Below are 23,351 nucleotides of genomic sequence, written 5' to 3'. Positions count from 1 at the left end.
CCCATTCACCATTCCTTCAAAAGTGAAGAAATAATGCTGATGTATGGTTCCGGTGCTTTTGCAGTGTAATTCAGACAAGTGACAGTTTTTCATGTGTAAACCTGGAGATATACATTCAATCATTTCAGCAGTAGAACCTTCAAAGATGAGTCCAGCTCTGACTCTCAACTCATGCACACACCCTCATCACATTTCCACGCTCTTCTCCCAACTCTCTTCATTTGTCACCTATCCTTTCCCTTTCCCTCCAGCTGAATGCTTTCTGCTCACTCCAACCCCTTAGTATGTTCCAGTTGTTACTGAGATGTAAATAACTTGAACACAAAAGTGAAAAGTTTGTTAAATACACCGTACAAATGAATGTCGAGCAACATGCGAACTTTGCATGTTCCACTGTTGTGTTAAAGCTAACAAGCTCATTGAAAGACCATCACAACCTTGAGCAATTTGTGCAGTTTTCAATATTTACTACTGACATATTGCTGAAAATAACTACATTTGGTCAAAGCTTTTTGTCTTTAACAGATTAAAATAATTCACAAAAATGCCAATGTAAAGGGAAACAACATTCTGATGTTGTTCTCTTGTGGAACATTCACTAAGTAATCCTGAGTGTGCTAAGAATTATGCTGACAACTAATTTACCCTTGTCAGTTGAGCATGGCTCCTTTGTGTGTATGGAGTGCTGAATATGTAAATACACATCGTCTAGTTCTTTACAGAACACGCACCTGTTTCAACTGAACAAAATGGGCAGCAACTAATCACTGGTTCATTCCTCAGGGCAATGTCTTGACGAAGCAGACTCATCCTGTCTGTTTTAAATTTAAACAAAGCGGTCTCCATGGAAACGTTTCTTCTAATTAGATTCCACTTGGCAATCAATCAGCATTTTCTTCTCATGCATAAAATATTACAAAATGTTGTTCCCATTACAGTGATATTCTTGTGAATTTTCCCAAAGCATTGAAAGTGGATGGCTTTGGCAAAGAAAGTCCTTTTTCTTAAATGTCACACTTTTTTTTTACTTCCAAATGGCAGTTTATTATTTTGTGGGCAAGATTAGAGAAAAGCATTTCTTTTTAACTTTTCCAGGCTGCTTCCAACAGGGTTCCATGTCCAAAAGAATACAATATTTAAATATGTCTGTAATGATACATTCAGCATTCCAACTCCTTGCAGTCAAATATCCTGAGAAACATTGCAGAATGATTTGTTGTTGACATGCCCTGTAATGACATTTGATCATTCTTAGAAAATGTACCAATCGTTTGAGATTTTAACTTGTATTGTAGTCAGTTCTCTGACGCAGCTCTATTATGATGTGAATTGTGCTGTTATGCAATAGCCACATCATTTCATAAATGCCCAAAAGATTCTTAACATGTCACTGTCTCTCTTCAATGCCATGTTATTTCTTTCTATAAAGAGGGGGGTAGCTCCAGCATTGCTGTTTATCCACTGATTCCAGAGCTCATTCGATTATGATGTACTATCAATAATTTGACCAGCTCACAGCTATCCCCTTTTCACCATCTGAAGAGATTGCAGCGAAAGGATGGCAGTGTTGTTTCACTTTGGGTATATTTGACTCCAGGCCAAAAGAAACCTTGCAACACCATGTCTGTAATTGAAACTAGAATTCAGATAGAAATGTGGTATTTGGTGTATTTCCGGGAACATTTGCTTTAGGTCTAAAGTGTTTCTGCAGTAACACAGCCATTTTAAGAAGGCTACATAAACCTTTGTGTTGTCCACTCACCAAAACATTCCAAAAACAAAAGGATGTTCTGTATTTGAATAACTACAACTACTTTGATAATGTATGAAAATTAATGGTTATCCTCTCCATCCATCTCTGTCTCACCGTCTCTCCTTACTGAAATATTACTTTTGGTATTTGCCCAGAAATGTTGATGAATTAAAGGTATAAATCTCTGTCAGCCAGATTATGTAATGTACAAAATGCAATAAGAACTATTAGTATATGTTGAAACTTTCACACAACGTTTCATTTCCAGCTGTGATATTTTAAGTAGCTATTAAACCATTGATCAATAATGTAATTGGTCTGAGTTTTAAAATAAGCAGAGCAAATGATACTTGCATTTAATAACAATCTTAAATCTTTGTTTTGTAATTGATTCAGGTAAATGAACATTTGAAGGAAATAGTCAGTCAGGAGCAGAAGCAAAGGCGACCACAAGGGGCAGAAACACCTGGAAGTCAAAGGGTAGGAGCTGGTTGAAATTTTCTTAATTATCTTTGACGACTTAAGGATAACTGTAATATCCAAGTGCCAAGAAAACCCCAGCTTTCAACCGAATTCTTTCTATGTGGTCCTTGACTGGTGAAGTTTGAAAATTTATCTTTCACTTTAAAGTCATTATAAATGTTTGCAGGAAGTATGTAGAACCATAAGAGAGAACCTGCATACTGAGCTGCATAAAATACACTTGCGTGCCACATATTAGCTATGTTTAATTGTTTGTAGGCAATGGACATTAACTGGGATCATTGTCTTAAAATTACATGGGTGCAATTTTCCAGACTTGGTGGGGTGAGAAAATTGAATTAAATTGAATTGAACTTACAGTAGTGTGTACCGAGGCACAGTGAAAAGCTTTGTCTTGTGAGCAATATAGGCAGATCCCAAGAGTTAAGTAGCATAGCTAATTAAATAATAGGTAAACAGCGGCAAAAAACAAAACACAGGTACAGGCAAGTGCTGAGAGTTTGAGAGTCCATTCAGTATTCTAACAACAGTAGGGTAGAAACTGTTTTGAAACTGGCTGGTGCATGTTCAGGCTTCTGTACTTTCTCCCTGATGTTAGAGGTTGTAGAAAACATTGCCAGGATGGGATGGATCTTTGAGAATGCTGGCGGCCTTTCCTTGACAGCGGGACTGGTAGATGGATTCAATAGATGGGACGTTGGCCTTTGTCCATCTCCGATCTTGAATAGTACAGTTGTCATACCAGGTAGTGATACATTCAGACAATGCTCTCAATGGTGCACCTATAAAAGTTGGCAATGGTTTTCACCACCATGCCAAATTTTCTCAGCTGCCTGAGGAATGAAACATTGCTGGGCCTTTGTAACCAGTGCATCCACATGAAGACTCCAAGAAAGCTTGTTGTGGATGACCACTCCCAGGAGCTTGACACTCTCTACTCGTTCCACCTCCGTGCTGTTAATGTGATGGGGGTCATGAATAACATCCCACCAAAAGTCAATAATGAGTTCCTTGGTTTTGCCGGCATTGAGAACTAGGTTGTTCTCAGTGCACTATTTTTCCAGGTCTGCCACCTCCCGTCTGTAATCTGTTTCGTCACCATCTGAGATTTGACCAACTATGGTGGTGTCATCAACGAACTTGGAAATAGCATTAGTCTGGTACTTGGCAACGCAGTCATGGGTAAACAGTGAGTACAGTAGGGGGCTGAGTACACACCCCTGGGGGGCTCCAATGTTGAGCAGGAAAATATGGAGTGAAAGAAAAAATCAGAATCTTGATGTCAAGAAAAGCTTTTTGTGATCGTCCCCCAGCCTTAAACAGCAAGGTCAAAATCTCAGCATTGAGCAGCAGCTACCATAATTCTGTGCACTTGCATCTCTTTCAAGTCCCAATTGCTCCTCTTTATATGTCCCTCTCCTTCCCACACTATGCAAATTACCAAATGCAATTCAGTGTGCGAATCTGCCAAATACTTGTCTCAGCTGTCATCAAACTGCATATTTAAAACAACGTGCCCTCAGCTCATGTACCACTTCAACTTTTTAATGTTTTATTTGAAACTCGGGGATATCTATGACTTACATGCTGCTGTCAGGTTGCCTTGTGCAGGAACCACATGTATCTCATGCATCTGCAAAAGATGCAATTCATGGCTTTCAGTTTACTTTCATAACATACACGATCTTCAGTCTCAGTAACAAACTGTCTGCCTCTGGCTCATATTTCGTTTTAGGGAAAGTCATGCAGCTTGTCTTAGTGAAAAAATCAAGAGTGAGCATGTGTAGCACAATGCTATGGCAGCATCACACCTGCAGCTTGTCCCCAGCAGTATATATGGCAAACACGTTGTATGTGCTGCATTCAGATGGCTTTGTGCAAAAGTCAAAGGGTGGGTGGTGGGGAATTATGGTCGGTTAGGTAGTGATGCCACATTTAGTCAAGGGGCTTGGTCCCACCAGAGTCATGGGGTGGCATGGTGGCTCAGTGGTTAGCTCTGTTACCTCACAGCGCCAAGGGGCCCAGATTAAATTCCAACCTTGGGTGACTGTCCGTGTGGCGTTTGCGTTTTCTCCCTGTGTCTGGGTTTCCTTCAGGTGCTCAGGTTTCCTCTCACAGTCCAAAGATGTGCAAGTTAGCTGAACTGGCCATGCTAAATTGCCCATATTGTTCAGCGATGTGTTGGTCAGGGATAAATATAGGATAACAGGGTAGGGGAATGGATCTGGTGGGTTACTCTTTGGAGAGTGAGTGTGGACTTGCAGGGCCGAATGGCCTGTTTCCACACTATAGGGATTCTAATTCTAATTCTATCTGTGTCCTTGTCGTCCAGGAATTTGGCCATGGTCAGTGCAACCAGTCCAAGAATTAGAGGTAGATCATTCAGGATGCTGAAAGACAAAAGTCCAGGGATTGCACCAGTGTTTCCTGCTATGAGGCAAAGAGAGGAATTGAGTGTGATGGATGTTGGTGAGGACCTGGTGAAGTGAGAATGAGAGGTAGCAAGTAAAGAGAGCAGAAAGGGTTAGTAGTTTGGAAGGTTGAGGTGGGTCAGCTGTTGAATGGACTTGCATGCAATAGTTATGCTCCATGAGCCTCGGTGAGACGTGTATCTAGTGGAGTCAATTGGTGGCTTGACATGTGTGAGATAGCAGAGAGAAAATGGTAGCACCTAACCTTTGGGAGAACAGACAGTTATTCACTTCCTTTCTGCACTGTTGGTCCTCCAGTTTCTCCTGGGAGACAGCATTGGGCCAGCTTGACTTGCTGTAGTAGTGTGACAGAAGAAGGACCTCACAGATTTTTATAAAATCATGAGTGTTATAGATAGAGTTAATGTTAGTTGTCTTTTCCCAACGATGTGACTAGGGGGCACATTTTAAAGCTGAGAAGAGTAAGATTTAAAAAACACTGGGCAAATGTTTTATATGGAGGAGGTATCGCATGGAATGAACTTCCTGAGGAAGTGGTGGATGTGGGTACAATTGCATCATTTAAAAGATATTTGGATAAGTGCATGAATAGAAATGGTTTGCGGGATATGGGCCAGGATCAGGCAGATGGGACTAGTTAATGTTAGGGATTACGTTCAGCATGGATTGTTTGGACCAAAGGGTCTGTTTCCGTGCTGTATGACTGCATGATTGCCACCTTCACCCCCTAATCTACCAAGACCTTCAGGTCCTGGTCCACAAAGCAGGAAGCAAGCTCATCTTTCCTCTATGCTGTATCCTCCATGATATTTTTGTGCACTAAGTTGTGAGGTGCGGTTCTTGGATTGAAGCTTCTGAAGTACTGTGAAGCTGAGCTTTAAATACGGCTCCAGTGGAATGAATGGCCAAAGATCCCAGCCGTGGTGAGCACTTGCACCTCTCCAACCATACGATCCCGCAAGCAAAGCGTCCAAGAGCTCAGTTGCATAATTAGTTCGATGAAGAGCAGAAGATCATCTGAGCGAAGTGGCTCCAAGCTGTGACCGACTGGATGCCATGTATCTGTCTTGATAAAAGACCTGAACTGAAAGTGGGAAAATCCCATCCCTAGATACTTTGCTCACTCTACTTGTCAAAGGTTCAAAATCCTGCAAAAGGTTATGGTTGTGGTCGATGAGTAATGAGTTGCCGTTTCATGTCGGGCTGTGAGACATCTATAAAACTTATCAGAGATGCCCGCACTTGCTGTTATGCACTTTCTATTGGCATACAACTTTGTTTTAATACGTGAAGTAGTAAACATCTAATGATATGGAGCCAAAACACAAATATTTTCTTTCTACATTTGTGCACCTGACATCCAAATTCATTCTTTCTACAATGACAGTAAGGACAAAAGGGGTTTTCGAGACAACACCTTGAGAAAGAATAAGGACCAAATTTGAGGAATGGGCAGGTTTCTGCCTTGTAGTGGAGAGAAATTTTCCTCTGAGCTTTGAGACCTATCTGAAAACAGCCATGATTGCCATGACTAAAAGCCCTTGCAACGATGGACTTAATGAAAGCAATCGTCATGATCGATGAAATGTCGCATTAAAACCTTAGCTGATGAACCCGCCTGCAACTTGATAACCACCCTAATGTGGTGAGTTCATCCAAAGAAATCACTGCTAGAGGGAGAAGAGGAATTGTCTGTATGGCATGAGGAGAGATTAGACAAATTGGTCTGTTTTCACTTGACCGTCAAATGAAGAGCTGTGACTTTATAGAAGTTTTCAAAATGATGGGAGGGTGGATAGAATGGATAGTCGGAGTCTTTTTACCAGGGTAGAAATGTCAATTACTAGGGACATATGTTTAATGGAAAAGGGGCTAAGTTTAAAGGAGATATGAGAGGCATGTTTTATTTAATGGATAGAGAGTACCTGGAATGTGCTGCCAGAGGTGGTGGCGGATGCCATTACAAAAGCGATATTTAAGAGACAACTTAACAGATAAATGAATAAGCAGAGAGTAGAGTGATATGGACAGCATCGAGAGCAAAAGGATTTTAGTTTAGAAAGGCATCATGTGTTGGGTGCCGGCTTGGTGGGTCAAGGGCCTGTTTCTGTGCTATACTGTTCTTTGATCTTTGTTCAGTTGTCAATTTCATGTATGCAAGTGTAGAATAATCCAGGGTAGCCACTACTTTGATTGCAAAAGGACGTTTCCCTGTTCACCTTTTGGAGCAAAATATGTTTTAATTCCTTCACAGATGTCTAAATTCAGTCAATGTGTTAGATTTCTAAAAATACAATTATTCCTTGGTCATATATGATGAACAGTTGTGATAACGCATTAAATTTTACCAACAGCAATGATTAATTGTCTCAGTCAAGAAGCCTAATAATTTCCCAAGATAGGTAACAAATATAGGAGTTGTTTCACACTGTTTGATTTCTGCTTATTCCTGGAAACTACATGAGTTATCATTTCAAGTAGTTTTAACTACTTGTAACTGTTTTGGCTGATATCACACGTACTGACAGAATGGATAGGTCATCTATGATACTGGCACAGGATTGCTTACTGTACTCTCTGCTTACTCCATGCATTTTCTGTAGGTATCTTCCCAAAGTGTGAACAATTTAAAATCAAATAGTGCACAACTGTTTGTGGTTAATTTGCTCCAGTTGGTATTCTGTCAAACAGAATTTGCCACAATGCTCTTTCTAGTTGGTACTTGCCAGGAATGAGTTTTTCAGTAGCTTGGCATGGCTAATTTTATAGAATGTACAATGACATAACTTGCTGCACAAATCAAAGAAGATTGTGGAATCAGACAGATTATATTTGAAAGGAGAAGCAAAGCAGCTGGTAGTTTTAAAGTATTCTGTGACTTAAAGTGAAATCTTGAATTTCTTGCATGTCTTCAAAGTTTTAGACCAGACCTGAATCCTGTAAAGGTATTGAAGAAAGAAGCCAGCAATTTCCGGGTAATTTCTCTGCCTGATGATAATTGGATATCTTCACAATTAAGGCTAATGCTGGAAATATTTTTCATTGGTTAAGATTCATCAATAAATTTCCCACAACTGGGATCAGTAAGTAGTTGACAAATCTGTCAGAGTCTCCTATCATTCAAGTAGTGTACGTTCTTAAATATTTTTGGAAAGTGGTGACAGGTCATGTGAAGCAATGTTGTTAATCGCACTCACTGTCAGTTTTGAATTTACAATGTTTTTGCATTGCTGAAATCTGTCTTATCTCCTTTGATGTATGTCTTTTCATAACCACAAGAGAGAGTTGTGGCTGCTGAAATTTGGCTACAGTCATAGTCATTCTGTTACTACTGAACAGGCCAACATAGATGCTCTTGATGCAGTTTATTTTCCTTCACTGTTAGCTGATGGTTTTGATAAACAGCTGCCTTGAGAAGGCTTATGGGGATAGTAAGTGAACAGCCAAAACTGTACATTGATTCTGCTTTATTACATGTATCACGAACATTTCGAGAAAATAGTGTAACTGTAGAGAAAAACTGAAAATTCTATTTTCTTAATACCTTGGGTAGTCACATCTGGTTTGTATTCACATATTTCACTGGCTTCTTAAGGAACTGTAAGAAATGTTTTCCATATTCTTCAATATTCCACACTCTCTCACCTCACAGCCTGAACTGCTGACTGGCAATGTTTCAATTAATAAATTCAATGAAGAGTTGGTCCTCAGATATATATTTTCCCTCTTCTGTATGGGAGAGGTGTATTATTTGTCTCCAGATTATGTTTAAAGCATTTGAACAACAGTTAAAGGTTATATTATCAAAGAATGTTGCTTATAGAATATCGTTCTCATGTATGCGGTAGGTTTTAAGGTAATTGATATTGTGAAGAAAATTTAAATTAAGTACATATTTATAATATAGGAGAAAGTGAGGACTGCAGATGCTGGAGATCAGAACTGAAAATGTGTTGCTGGAAGAGCGCAGCAGGTCAGGCAGCATCCAAGGAGCAGGAGAATCGACGTTTCGGGCATGAGCCCTTCTTCAGGATTAATTTATAGTGAAGCAATGTTCGAATTGTTGATTCTTGTCCTTATGATCGGTTACTTGAGACTAACAACCAATGTCTGAGTAGCTGATCGTCAATAGCTGACATTTGTTATGATGGCAACAGAGATGAATAATTCTTTTAAAACAAAAGACATTTGAACTTCTGGCTGACAAAAATAATAACACAAGATTTCACTTTATAAGATTTTTATTCAAACAAACAAACTGAAATCAACATCAACAAAACATTACTTTATGAACAACTAATACATTAGATTAATTTCTCCATAATGTCCTAACATGACTGAAAACCCAATGCTGCATTTGTGTGTTACATAATACTCACTGCAGAATCTTAGTCTTAAGAGGAACCAGTCCAAAGTTATTCCCAGCAATCATTTGGGCTTGGTTCACCGTGAATCACCGAGTCATGACATCCAATTTCTGTTGAAAGCTATTACCTTCAATCTTCACAGAACTCCAGAACTGATACTTTGCAACAAGGCCTACTCCAGTGATTTCATTTCCTGGCATTGCTCGGACAAATCTTCCTGCGACCTTAATTTTCTGAGGTTTCATTTCTTCAACCAGAGTATATACTCCTACCCACATTCTACCTGTCTGCAAAAAACTGTTCTTCATGCTCTCTCTCTCTCTGTCCAAAGCCTCTGTGTCAAAACAGGCCAACAGCTTTTCCTTTTTTTAAGCTGGATCTGGCACTTAGGTTTTACTGGGACTTGACCTTCTCCTGTGGCAAGCTGGTCACATTGGTTTATTGCCAGACACAGCTAGTAGAAGGTTACATCACCATTTTACCTTGAATTTGAAGTTTAAGGTATGATATCTTATAAAACCTTGCAGGTGTGGCAATTTATTAATGTACATTTTAAGCCTGTCACACATGTAATGCTAATAATATTACAATGTTTTTGGAACATTATAAATGGTTTATATTAAGGAGTGGAATTCTACTTGGGCATAACAAAGTGGAATACCCATTTTCTCCATAATTAATAAACTGCTTACAACCCTCACATTTTCAAGATATTGCCTTCCTGAGTTGGCCATGAAGTTTGGAGAAAAACACACATTCTTCTCCTTTCCTATAAAAGCGATGTTCCATATTGAGACATTTTGACAGCCTCCAAAACTGTGGTTTTTCCAGAACATAACTTTTATAAGTCAAGCTGTGAATGACTGTGCAGCGGTATAGCAGACAACGATATTATGGTGTAGAAAATGATCAGCCTTTTACAGAGCAGCTCTATATCATACCTTTTTACATACGCCATGCAGCAGTTTAAAAGAATTGATTTTGGAAAGGACCAAATTTGGAACCTAATGGCAATGGTTTCAAAATGGCTTATTTTGCTTGGCCTGTATGTTGTTGTCAAATAATTCTTTTAGGAGCCATTAAAGGAGGTCTCTCAGGGAAAAAGAAATGTTAGTGTAGTTGAGTTTTTTTACAGTCTGGAGAATAATTTTTGGAACTAAGTATTCTGGGTGCTTCACATTTTCAATTCTGTTCAAGGCAGGGATTTTCACATGATGATGTTTAAATTCTATTTGTAAAAGTCCTCGGATGCAACTGAAAAATATTTTACAATTTGTAAACTGTCACCATTTCTTGCTGCATAGCTCTACTTCAATCATATTGCATTGAGAAAGAATATTATTTCTGAGACTGATGTACTCAGAATGGAAAACACCAAAATAAGTCAAGCGTTTGCAGGGGCAATGATGGTATTGTCAGCAATTTCTGCAGTTGCACATGCACAGAGTTACACAGAAGGCCAGAACTTGCTATCGTCGATTCTATGTTTCTCTTAAAGTTGTGCTGCTTCAGTAACCCCAGATTCCAATCTGTGGGAAACATTATAAGTTGTTGACAACTTCTGCTTTGACCACTGTCATCTAACGGTGGAATATCTTTGAAAAAGTTACTTTTTGGTGAATGAAGTGCGGTTGGGTTTTTAATGGTGTACTATATAAATACTGTCCATGTTGAATGAGGTGCACTAAGTTGCTAAAAAATGTACCTACTTTAAAAATACTGCACAATTCATTTTAGAATAGCCTCCAAATTTATTTATACTTCAGTAATGTTGTTTTAATTCAGTCCTGATGAATTATTTTGCTGTGTGAAAAGTTTAGTTAGAAGTGGTGGACATTAGGTGCTTTTAACTTGCTGGTTTGCATTGTGCAATGTTTTTGGCTATTTACCATGGTTGTTGACATCACTGCTGCTGCATGGCCTTGACTTGGCACTAGGATTAAATGTCCATCAGAGAAATGTAAAACCATGCCACAGAGCTTATTAGATCTTTGGTGGCAGCTTTCTTGAAGGTCATGCTAATACCTCTGCTGCTGACCACAAAATTCAGCCCAATGTTTCCCATAGTCTGAAGACATTTTATGTCTTTTTCCTAAAATTAGAGATTGAAAATTAAAGGACAGTAGAAGATTTTGAAGTATTGCATGTGATCTTGACAAAATTGTGACTTTTCTTTTTTATCTCATCGCTTCAATCCTTTCTCTCTCCTTGGTGCTGCTTCCTCTGAAGTCTCCTACCAAATGGTATTGGAAACTGGTTCCTGTAAGTTAATTCAATGACTAGTGACCCATTGTATTTGTGGACAGTTTGTTATTCTCAGTGTAGTAGTACTAACTTATGCCGATTAACGTGGTATTGTTTTACTCTGCTGTGATGTCATTTCATTTTCTGGCATTAACACTCATGTCTGCTGTCCATTCATTTTTAAATGAGCCACTTTTGTTTTTCGTTCACATCTGCATGCATCCCTTAGCATAGAGTATTTTCTTTTTAAGGAATTGCCTTAGTTTATCCAAGAAATGTAAAGAATTTAACAAGCTGAAAGTTAATATTGAGTGTATGTTTTGTGTGCAATGGGCTGGATAGTAATGCAAGATCATTTGTCCGAGGAACATGACCATGACTGTTTCAATTTTTAATAAGTCAGACAACAATTTGAAATTCTGGGACATTATAAGCCTATTTCCAGTTCTATTAAAATGCACTGCACCTACTCCGATTATGCAAGTCCAACTTGGCCCACAGTATCACAGCTCTGAACAAAAACATAGTGTCCAAGCCTAGGTTTGTAGCTGAGGCTGATTCCAACTTGAGTAATTTGTCCAAGAAAGACAATATAACAGTCAGGTTGCGCAATTTCAGAGTAGTTACTTTCCATAGGAAGTTCCCATTGCAAATAGGAAAAGGACAAACTTGCTTTTAAATACTTTACACATCCCAAAATGCTTCATAGACAATTAAATACTTTTGAAATGTCATTGCTATTATAATTCAAATACAAGTGACAATGAATTTGTGCACGGCCAAATCCCCCAAACAGAAGTAAGAGAAATTACCAGGTTATCTGTTTGAGAGTAATGTTAGCTGTGATTCAGGCAAAGTTGCCCAATTCTTCAAAACGTGTCATAGGATCTTTGGACAGGTGTGAATGGTATCACTTTCTTTTAAAGAGTATTGTGTTTTTGCATCTCCCTTCCTGGGGACTGGGTTTTAGACTATATTAGAACTCTGGCTGAAATTGGCTGATTCAGGACAACCTGCAACAGAAATTGTAGCTGGGCAGTTTTGCTTTTTCACTTTGACCAGTCTATTTTCTCCCTGTTTATTTTATTGGGTGAAAAATTGCTTCGTGAATACACAAACAAAATATTTCCAGGTACCTTGTCTGCACAAGTTGCTGTTGCATCACAAGGCAAACTTATCAAAAAAATCATTGTTGGATTTATTTACACAACTTTAATCAACTTAATTCAACAATAAATAATATGCATTGAAGATAATGCTTTTGGAGCGAAGTCAGATGAGAATTAAATATGACAAATTTGGTATCTTATGTGTAGATTATTTCATTTGTAAACTTTTGTGGGTCCCCTGCCAATGGATTTACAGGCAAGGGAGTCTAAAACGTCTTCCAGCTGGCCTTTCAGCCTTTCCTGACCTATCTTCAGTTTTGGGATACAAGTGAGACCTAGAGAACCACACCTACCCACACCCAATTGTGCCCCTTAAGCAGCCAATTAATTTAACATGGTGGGAGGACATTAAAGATGGAGTTAAGTGGAAACTAGGTAGCATTGAGCAAGAAGTCAGAAATGTCCCACATCCCTGATGTTCTTGGTTTTCCTTGATATTTTAATTTCTTCCTTAGAATATGTAAGTGTATGTTGTTAATATTCTTAAATATTTTTAAGTTTTGGAATCAATTATAATGGCAATGTGAGCAAAGTGGTTAGAGATACATTGATGAGTAGTTTGCTGGCCGATTCAGCTTGCAGTGCTACCTCTACTGAAGATTGAAACATAATATGTAGAGTTCCATGAGAATTCTAAATCTTCAGAACCTGGTTACTTAATGTTTTTGATATTGAACAATGTGGAAAATTAGACTTTAAAATGTCATCTGTCTATTAACAATATATTGATCTCAAAGTAATCATCATTTCTTGACATCAAGAGTTCATTTACAACTATTTGGTTGCATTTGATGATTTCTAAAATTAAGGTTTTTCCAGTTAGGCTTTCTTACTCAGGTTTTGGATATGCAACTCTGGCTTCTTTGTATAGATTTTGTTTCAAATCACTTCCAATGAAGTAAGAGTTGTGACTCACTTCATCAGTTTACCCAAAATGTGTCGGCGCTCAGATTATTATGGATGCATTTGCAGGTAATGGAACTGTTAGCTGACCAACAATATTGTTGGCAAGACTTCTAATTCATTTCAGCATTCAGCTTATAATGTGAATACTCATTAGTTTGCATACCATAGCCACTTCCACCTCTCAGACACATTTGCACCACTCTTGGGGAAAAGTAGCAAAACAGTGCTCCTCATGAACCATTCCTCACGGTTTATTAGTTGACTGAAACTATCCTCCACAGGCCATTGCAAGCCAATCTGAGAAATCCTGCCAGTCTTCTAATAGCATTTGGCTGCACAGATCTGGCCCTGAAATTAATCTGTGCAGTCCAGTGAGGATGCTGGAAATCTGAAGTAATTAGATAACAGCTCTTCAGATTCACACGCAAGTGACTCAGTGCCATCATCAGAATTTTGGAGGGCTCACCATTTTTATTTCAGAATCCACTCATGTCACTCTTATAAAGGAAAGTCATTACATGACCCCACATTTTGTTTGATAGTCCACTCTAATGACCAACTGGATGGGCTACTACTAGATTAATGCAAGTGATCCATTATTAATTTCAGCTTTTTGTTGCAGGATTGCAAGATACATATTCGTAGTTAAATTCTATCTGGTTGAAATAATTTGGTGATGCTGATACCAGTGAAACTGTGCTTCTTGTACAGACATTTTCAATACTTATTATTCTGTCTTCACAGTGAACAGATAGACTAGTGTTTCTGTGTTGCCTGAGATGCTCCTTCTGGCATCTTAATGATTTTATCAGTGCTTTGGTTGCTGCAGCTAGCAGGCAGAATGGTGAAGTGTAGACTTGAATATTTTTGTTCAAAAAGTTTATTCTTTTAAAACCCTTACAAGTGGCTGCCCACTGTGCCCAACCCCCCACACCCAAGTCCATAATTGGCTCGTGCCCTTCAAAGCAAACTATAAATGTGTGTATCTCCTGCAGAATGGGAACATTTTTTCTTATTTGTTGAAACCGTGTGTGTTTTTGTAAACAAACCTCGATATTGAGAAAGTGGATTTAAATTGGCCTGTTCTCAGATAATTGAAAATTTGTGTGTGAATGAGACAAAAACATCTTGTTATTTCATATAAAATAGATATATTTTTCATTTTAACTTTCTTATTGCAAATAAATTTGTTCATCTGACTGCATCTGTTATTCTGTGACAGGCCCGTTACAGAAAGGATCAAATGGTACCCAAGCAGCCACCCTGCATCTCACCAGTTGAAAATCTGTTGAAGGACACCACAGATGGTTGTGCATTAGCTGCACTGATTCATTTTTACTGTCCCGATATTATCCGAATGGAAGGTGAGACTCCATTTTCCATCTGAGATCCTGTGTCAAAGAATCTAACCTGTTGTCCTGTAATACAACAATTTAAGGTTCACCCTGGAAAGAGCTTGCTTCTATATCATATCGCAATTATTATATTTTAATCAGGATGTTTGACCTTGGATAACATCATTGAGAAAGACAATGGCCCATGGGAGGCCCAAACTAACAAAAGATTGTTTTTTTTAAATGGAGAGCTAACCACCACCTTCAAATGTCCAGTTGAAGTAAACTCTTCAAACAACATGCATGTTGTGATCTTTTAGTATAAAGCAAACAACCTCCGCTTGAGGCAGTGTGATAATATTTGAGTTCTCTGGCAAATAGCTGCAAAGGGTTTGTCTAACCACACAACTGATTAAATACATGGCAATAATTAATTGTTTTATTTGAGTTTTCCTTAATCAGAGCAAGGCTGTGCCTTTGAAAGACTTGGGGAGTTCTGCTGGTCTTTCTGTTGTTACTTGCAGAATCACAGTCCAAAATATTTCAGGACATGTATGTTTAAGAACTTCTTAAACCATCAACTTTGCCATTTTAAAGTTTGGTACACTGGTTTGCTTATTTATTCTAGAACATTTGCGACTTCCTTTCCTTGTAAACTGAAATGGTGCAGTATTTTATTCTCCAGCACACAGTCTCCACAAGTGTTTCTCACATTAATAAGCAAAATGAAGAGAAACTTCCTCTTTTTGCAATTGTGTTGTTGAATTTTCTGAGGAGACTTTTAGTTCAACTTCACATAAAACACATAGGACTTCCTCTAATTAATTAATTACAGATATTTTCTAATCAACCTGTCCAGAGATGTTATGACACACCTCTGGAGAACGTGGGAGTTGAACCCATGCAGCCTGGCTAGGAATACTACCACTGTGCCACAAGAGTCCATTAATGCGTGATATTAAGAAGCTACAATTAACCCAAAATGATGCAGCCATTGTTTTACTAAATTGTGCCCTGAAATGTTGCAATAAGTTAGGACCTCTCTGGCATTATCTGTACCTGGACCCCATGATTGATTTCAGCCCATAAAGGCATCTGCTGTGGATGTTTAACATTTAGCTTGGTTTAATTTCAGCAATATTTTAATCCTTCTCCTGTATTGAGATGTGCTTAAAGTGGTGGGCTTTTGTTGGCTTTCCAACTGTTTATGAAGAAAATAAATGGAAACTAATTCAGCGAAAGAATTTCATTACCTATCTTTTTTTGAAACTGGATGCCATATGATCAAGAAAATTAACTGGGTCTTTAGACCAAATGTAGCTAAGTAAAACTGGACATTGAATCTTCAATGTCTGGAATCATCTTAATTTAGACTGGCATTTGCAAAACATTATAGCCTGTTTATTGTGGATCGGTTTTCATTACTTTTTCTTGGGAGACAGCATTGCTGAGGATGGCTGAAGTAAAGACTTATCTATGCTTGTCTGTTTCTTCAGATATATGTTTGAAAGAGACCATGTCATTGGCTGATGGCCTGTATAATCTGCAGTTGATTCAGGACTTCTGTGAAGGTTATCTGAACCAATGCTGCCATTTTTTACTGGAAGATATGCTCTATGCTTCTTCATCAATTAAGGTAAAACTGACATGAATTTTGTACATTGAATTTGCTTCACCAATGACTTCTAAACTCTTTGATCTAATTGTATTGTTAGTTGTTATATGATCATTTAAAATTCTAGTTTTAAGAACAAGAACAGTTATTGCATTTGGTCTCACATGTTTTGGTCTGGTTAATCACTTTTAATTTGTTAATAACTTTATTTAAGGTCAAGAATAAACTGGTGGTAGCTATTAATTATTTGAGTAAAAATGCATTGGGAACACCTCTATCACGGGGTGTGGAATGACAGGGGTAGGATTGAGAAAGGCAGCAAACTGCTTCCTCAACAAAACATTCAGTGATTTAACTTTTACCTCCTGGTTTGAAATCTATTAATATGATATCCTTGTTTGTGTGATTCTGGCACATACATGTTTAAACCTTATTTTGGGCAACAGTTTATGGGTAATCTAGCTGACATTATCTAATTAATACATGAGTTAGAAAGCATGAAGAATTCTGTTTTTTGATTTGCACAGTTTTCAACATAGATTAACACTTATATCTTTCATTACAAATATGACACTTTGTGTCTGCATGTTCATTGATTGATTGCATCCTTGCATTGTAATGTTAGCAGCTTTACCATCTGTTTTCAGTGTTTTGCATACTGGGTAGAGTTCAGAGTTCACTGGGCAGGTGGGTCAGTGATAGAGGTCGTAGGTTTAAAATTGTTGGCAAAAGATCTACAGGGGAGTGGTGGAAGAATTCAGTGTTATTAGAATCTGGAATGCTCTACATGAAAAGATGTTTTACAGTCCCAGCTCAAACTGGCAAACTGATGTCAATTGATGACTCAGGACCACTAACTGTACTTTAAAATAGAAGAAGTGGACGATCCAGGGGCTTTATTAAGACAATAAAGCCACAAGATTCTGTGATTTTGAACAAACAGTAAATGTTACTGTAGAAGGATTAAAACAGTAGTTCAATCTAAAATACATGTGCAACTTGTATCCTAACACCCAGATTTAACCTTTGGTAAATATGCGTGGTAGATTGTGATGGAACACTCTGTAGCACAAATAACATATCAAATGTAATCGAGATAATTTCCATGATTGCTCATCAAATTCCACCAGTTATTAATTATACAGGCCATCAACTCTAATTCAATTTAACAAGGATTACAATTCTTCACTTTTGCCAACCTGGCCTTGAAATTTCCTCTCCAGAACTATACTGTCCACAAGACTACGGCACGTAGGAATAGAGTAGGCCATTCAACCCATCTAATCTGCACCATCATTCAATGTGACCAAAACTGATCTGATAATCCTTAACTCCACTTTCCTGCCTTTTTCCAAGAACCCTTAATGTGCATACTGATTAAACGCCTGTCTATATCAGCCCTGAATATCCTTCATGACCCAGCTTCTACAGCCCTGTGTGGTAAAGAATTCCACAGAGTCACTAACCTCTGAGATGAAATTCCTCCTTCTCTCAGTTTTAAATGTGTGACCCCTTTTTCTGTATAGTCCTGGACTCTCAGAACGGGAAACAATGTCTTTGCAACCACCCATCAACTTCTGTTAGAATCTGGAATGTTTCAGTAAAGTCATCTGTATCTATCATTCTTCTGAACTCCAATGAGTACAGGCCTACGATCGTCATCCTCTTCTAAGATAGTCCCTCCATACCTGGGATCAACCTAAGAATCTTCTCTGGACTGACTCCAGATACTGGCTATTTCAATAAATCTCATTGCTGTCAGTCATGGGCTTTTTCCAGAGTTCCGGTGAAGCATAACACAAACTCGAGGAACAGTACCTCATTTTCTGCTTAGGCACTTTACAGTCTAGAGGCCTTCATATTAAATTCAATAAATTGGGAAACTGACTGTATCATGTTTGTTCTCCATTTTTCTTGAATTCTCTCTTCTCTTTCCACCCACCCTCCAAAAGCCATATCTAGTTTCTGCCTTGTTTATTTTGTACTTTGTAGAGAGGAATAATTCTCTCCCTTTCACACCTATATTTACATCCATTTTTACTTTTTTTTTCTCCAATATCAATAACTCTTCTGCCTTTCACAGGTATTTTTTAAAAAAACATGTTTGAACACCTCTCAGCTCTGATGAAGAGTTTCACATTATCTCTGATTCTGTCTTCACAGATACTGCCAAACCTGCTGAGTTCTTCCAATATTCCCTGTGTTATCCTTTGAGCACTCTATTTTTTAAATGTTAACATTTTCACAGAATGCAGAATGACAGAACAAATAACGAGAAGGATTTGTCACAAATGTGCAAATCTGATGCCATTAATCATTTGAAGAGGAAATTGGATTGGTAGTTAAGATTGAGGAATTCTCAAGATTACAGACATAATGAGGGATGTGGAAATAAACATGGTTACACCAGCACAAAGAACTGAATTGCTCCTTTCTTCTCTAATGTTTTTTGATTCAGTACCTACCACCAGTTCCTTGTCCGTGCCATGGATTGCCTCCAATTCCATGCATTCTCACTTTTGGTAGCTGTTTTTCAAATGGTGTCTTGTTTAATGTGTCTTCTGGGAGTCCATGTTGTATTTTTAAAATGCAGGGCACGCCTTGTCTACCACATTAATTGAATGTAATTTAACACCACCCTCTTACCAATTCCCTGTCCAGAACAGGCAGGGAGATTGTGGGAGGGGGAGCTCTGAAACAAGGCAGAAAGTCATGGGATGGATACTTGATACCTTCCCAATTTCCCCCATTTATGTCCAGAATTGAAAGGGTTTGGGATTGTCCTCCTGTCCTCTGGCCCACCAAGGACCAATTAAGAGCTTCAAGGTTATAAAATTACAGGACTATGGGAAACTGCCAATTTGTAACCTTTGACCGTGTAGCTGGATTATTGGAAATTTTCACAAATCAGTAACTTCCACTATATGTGCTGAAGTGACAAAATGAGATTTATAATAAATCTCAAGTGACATTGTGGGCTGTTGTAGTGCTTGTGTTAGCCCACTGGGTGATGCAACACTGCAATTCGTATCTACAACCGACTAATGAAAATTGCCTTGCAATTTAAATTGTTAAATTCTTCAAGTGGCTTTTAAGTTATTGCACATATCTGTAAATGTATGAAAATGGGCACTAGAAATTGACAGTTACTATGAGCGAGTAAGTGAAGTAGCGAGGGAATATCAAATTGGTGTAGGTATTTTTGTCAACTGGATTGAGATGAATGTTGATGTTCCACTGTTGCTGTGTGTTTCCCAACTGAGAGGAAAGGACTACTCCAGGTATTAATACCAATATAATGAACACTCACATCGGATATCACACACGTATATGAGAGATGTTCTTTCCAAAATGGGCTTTGGGGAGGGAATCTGCAATTGGATCAGACTGCTCTACACCAACATTGTCAGTGCAGTCTCAATCAACGGGTGGGAATCAGATAGCTTCCCAGTCAGATCTGGAGTCAGGCAGGGATGCCCTCTCTCTCCTGCCTTGTTTGTGTGCTGCATAGAGCCATTTGCCGAGTCCATCAGGAAGGATGCGAGCCTGAGAGGGGTGACTATTCCTGGCAGCAGGGGCCTGCAGGTTAAGGCCTCCCTGTACATGGATGACGTCGCCGTTTTCTGCTCGGATCCGCTGTCCGTGCACAGACTCATGTGCATATGTGACCAGTTCGAACGGGCCTCGGGGGCCAAGGTAAACCGAGGCAAGAGCGAGGCCATGCTCTTCGGGAACTGGGCCGACCAATCTTCGATCCCCTTCACCATCAGGACCGACCACCTGAAGGTGCTGGGTATTTGGTTCGAAGGGGCTGATGCGTGCGCCAAGTCTTGGGAGGAACGTATCAGCAAAGTGAGGCCGAAACTGGGCAGATGGAAGCTACGGTCGCCCTCCATCGCGGGAGAAAACCTGGTCATCAGGTATGAGGCACTGTCATTGCTGTTATACGTGGCACAGGTCTGGCCTATTCCCAGAACCTGTGCTGCTGCAGTCACCAGGGCCATATTCCAATTTATACGGAGGTCAAAGATGGACCGGGTCCGAAGGGACTCGCTGTACAAAGATCTGGGCAACGGGGGAAAAAATACACCCAATGCCACCCTCACCCTGATGGCCACCTTTGTGTGTGGCTGCATCAAGCTGTGTGTGGATCCCCGGTACGCAAACACCAAGTGTCACTACATACTGAGGTTCTACCTGTCCCCGGTGTTGCGAAGGATGGGCCTGGCCTCGCTGCCGCGGAACGCACCGAGTAGTTGGACCGTTCCGTATCACCTGTCCTTTGTGGAGAAGTTTATGAAGAAAAACACCTTTGACACAAGTCCATCAGGAAGTGGTCAGCACGTAGTGTCCTTGAGACCCTTCGGGAAAAGGAGAGGGCGGATCCTATCGAGCGGTTCCCTGAGCAGACTGTCAAAGCCATTTGGCAGAATGCCTCATCGCCAGAACTTTCCAACAAGCACCAAGATGTGGCTTGGCTGGTGGTGAGAAGGGCTCTGCCTGTGAGATCCTTTATGCACGCCCGGACTCTCAGCCGCACCGTACGCTGCCCTCGAAGCGGCTGCGGGGGGGACGAGACTGTCACACACCTCCTTCTGGAATGTGCCTACGCAGAAGAAGTCTGGAGAGGAATGCAGTGAGTGTTTGTCGAGGTTCGTCCTGAGCAGCGCTGTGACGCGGGACTCCGTGCTCTACGGCCTGTTCCCCGGGACACACACCGAGACGAACATCAACTGTGCCTGGAGGATCATCAACTCGGTGAAGGACGCTCTCTGGGTGGTCCGAAACCTGTTGATCTTCCAGCTGAAGGAGTTGACCCCGACTGAGTGCTGCAGACTGGCACATTCCAAGGTCCAGGACTACGTGTTGAGGGACGCGCTGAAGCTTGGGGCAGCTGCTGCCAAGGCGCGGTGGGGAAAGACCACCGTGTAACATCTGCCTGCCTGAAGAAGAACAGGGGGCCCGCATAGTCATTTGAGCTCTGCTGATGCCACAGCTAAAAATGTAATCAAACAGACCTGTAAATAGGAATGATTACTCTGTTTTCCTGTAAACGTAAATGGAATGTTTACATATGTATGGCATGTCCAACTGTACAGACCATGAAAGTATTTTATGAATAAAGTATATTTTTGAAATAAAAAAAAATGAAGATGTATTCTGGTCAGTCATTCTAGTTTCTGAAAGATTTATTCAATTGAATCATTGCACATTCCTTCCTCAGCTCTTGTTCTTCATGGCTGTAGAATCACTTTGATTATTTTCTAAGGGTCTCTTCCTGCCTATTGACTCTATTTCCGAACATTTTATTAAAGCATCTTAACATTAACAACTTCCATTTCATCAGTCCCCTGACTCTTGTGGGTATGATTAAAACTTCAGACACTGAAGGGACCTTTTGCTATCTTCGAAGCTGTCCTATTTGGCCACATATTTCCACTATATAATCTGCCACAAATCACAGAAACACATTGGCTTTCCTGACTAGGTCTCACTGTCGAGCTGTGCCTTGTCTTCCTGAGTACCTTCTCTGAGCACATTATTTTTCTTCCCATCTCATCCTCCAAGTCCTAATGCTGTGACAGGTCCATTATCAAAATCTTCGAGGAGAAAGTGAGGTCTGCAGACGCTGGAGATCAAAGCTGAAACTTTATTGCTGGAACAGCACAGCAGGTCAGGCAGCATCTAGGGAACAGAAGATTCGACGTTTGAAGAAGGGCATGTGCCCGAAACGTCGAATCTTCTGTTCCCTAGATGCTGCCTGACCTGCTGTGCTGTTACAGCAATAAAGTTTCAGCCATTATCAAAATCCCATTCCTGATGAAGGGCCTGTGCAAAAACGTCAGTTCTCCTGCTCCTTGGATGCTGCCTGACCTGTGCTTTTCCACTGCTACACTTTTTTCGACTATTAAAATCCACTCCCAACTCTCCTTGTTTAATTACTCCACTGAGTAACTTCTTATCTTTGGTAATTTCGGTATTCACCTTAACTGTCTTTGTGTAATGTCCTGGAGTTTCAAGCACTCATTTTTCTATTTAGAAATAAAAATAAAAACAAACAACTGCAGATGTTGGAAATCTGAAGCAAAACAAAAAGTGCTGGAGAAATTCAGCAGATCTGTCATCAGCATCTGTAATGAGAAAAACAAAGTTAACATTTCAAGCCCAGTAACCCAATGTCTGTCCATCTGTAGAAGGATAAATAGCATGTTAATGCTAAAGTTATTTGTTTGCCACATCACAGATGCTGAAACTTTATCTATTTTCCCAATCCCCAGCTGAGAAACATGTTTGAAATATGCAGCTGACCAAAGCAAAACCTTCCCTTACTCCAAATTAATCCTACTTGGGAATCAAATGCTGAACAGCTATTAAAGCCCAACAGCTTGCTAGCCTTTTCTTCATGTTCGCACATCTTCAGAAAATCCATGACGTACAGTCTATGGAAGCATTTAAGATACATGTGCAAAGGCATCTGAATTTTAATACTAGCTGACTTGAGATTGAACCTTAGCTTCTCACTCATTATTGTATTAGTTAAACACAAATTTCATTTTTTAAATTTCTTAGTCTGTTTGAGGTTTGTACAGGTTCTGTCAGTTGTTTAAATTATTTTGTTTCATGGGTATGGAGCACTTAGCACTCACCCTGTGCCTGCAACTTTCTGTGGTGACATTACTGGTTTTCCATTGTCCTAAACAGCTCATCCCCAGAAACTATTAATACCTCACCTCCACTTCATTTAAGTGCATACACCCGTCATTGCCAAGTAGTGACTCCTGTTCATCTGTTGTATGCAGTGCCTTTATTTTCTTAAGTGTGTGGCTTTTTAAAATCAATTAAATACTTCGCAAAATAAAAAACACTGGAAGTGCTCAGCTGGCCAGGATGCATCTTTGACAAGAGAAAGAATTCTTATTTGAAAGGTCATCAAGTTGAACCTTTAGTGCTATTTCTCTTTCCACAGGTTCTGTCTAAACTGCTGAGAATTTCCAGCATGTTTGTTTTTTATTTCACCTGGAGTTTTTTGCTTTTGTAATTGCTTTAC

General features: G+C 39.5%; 1 protein-coding gene across 2 annotated transcripts in view; it reads left to right on the top strand.

The window, feature by feature from the left end:
- Positions 1–23,351, top strand: part of camsap2a (calmodulin regulated spectrin-associated protein family, member 2a) — a 178,227-nt gene that overhangs the window by 118,581 nt on the left and 36,295 nt on the right. The window contains exons 4-7 of one of the 2 annotated variants that reach the window (XM_043699731.2): positions 2,150–2,233; positions 11,265–11,297; positions 14,577–14,718; positions 16,185–16,324. In XM_043699731.2, the coding sequence (XP_043555666.1) occupies positions 2,150–2,233; positions 11,265–11,297; positions 14,577–14,718; positions 16,185–16,324 (399 nt within the window). The remainder of the gene's footprint in view (positions 1–2,149; positions 2,234–11,264; positions 11,298–14,576; positions 14,719–16,184; positions 16,325–23,351) is intronic. The other variant, XM_043699732.2, reaches the window with a different exon arrangement.

Source organism: Chiloscyllium plagiosum, unplaced genomic scaffold, assembly GCF_037043375.1.
Source record: "Chiloscyllium plagiosum isolate Xiang-an unplaced genomic scaffold, Cpla_swu_hap1 HiC_scaffold_9, whole genome shotgun sequence".
Taxonomy (NCBI): domain Eukaryota; kingdom Metazoa; phylum Chordata; class Chondrichthyes; order Orectolobiformes; family Hemiscylliidae; genus Chiloscyllium; species Chiloscyllium plagiosum.
This window is presented reverse-complemented; position numbering and strand designations above follow the sequence as displayed.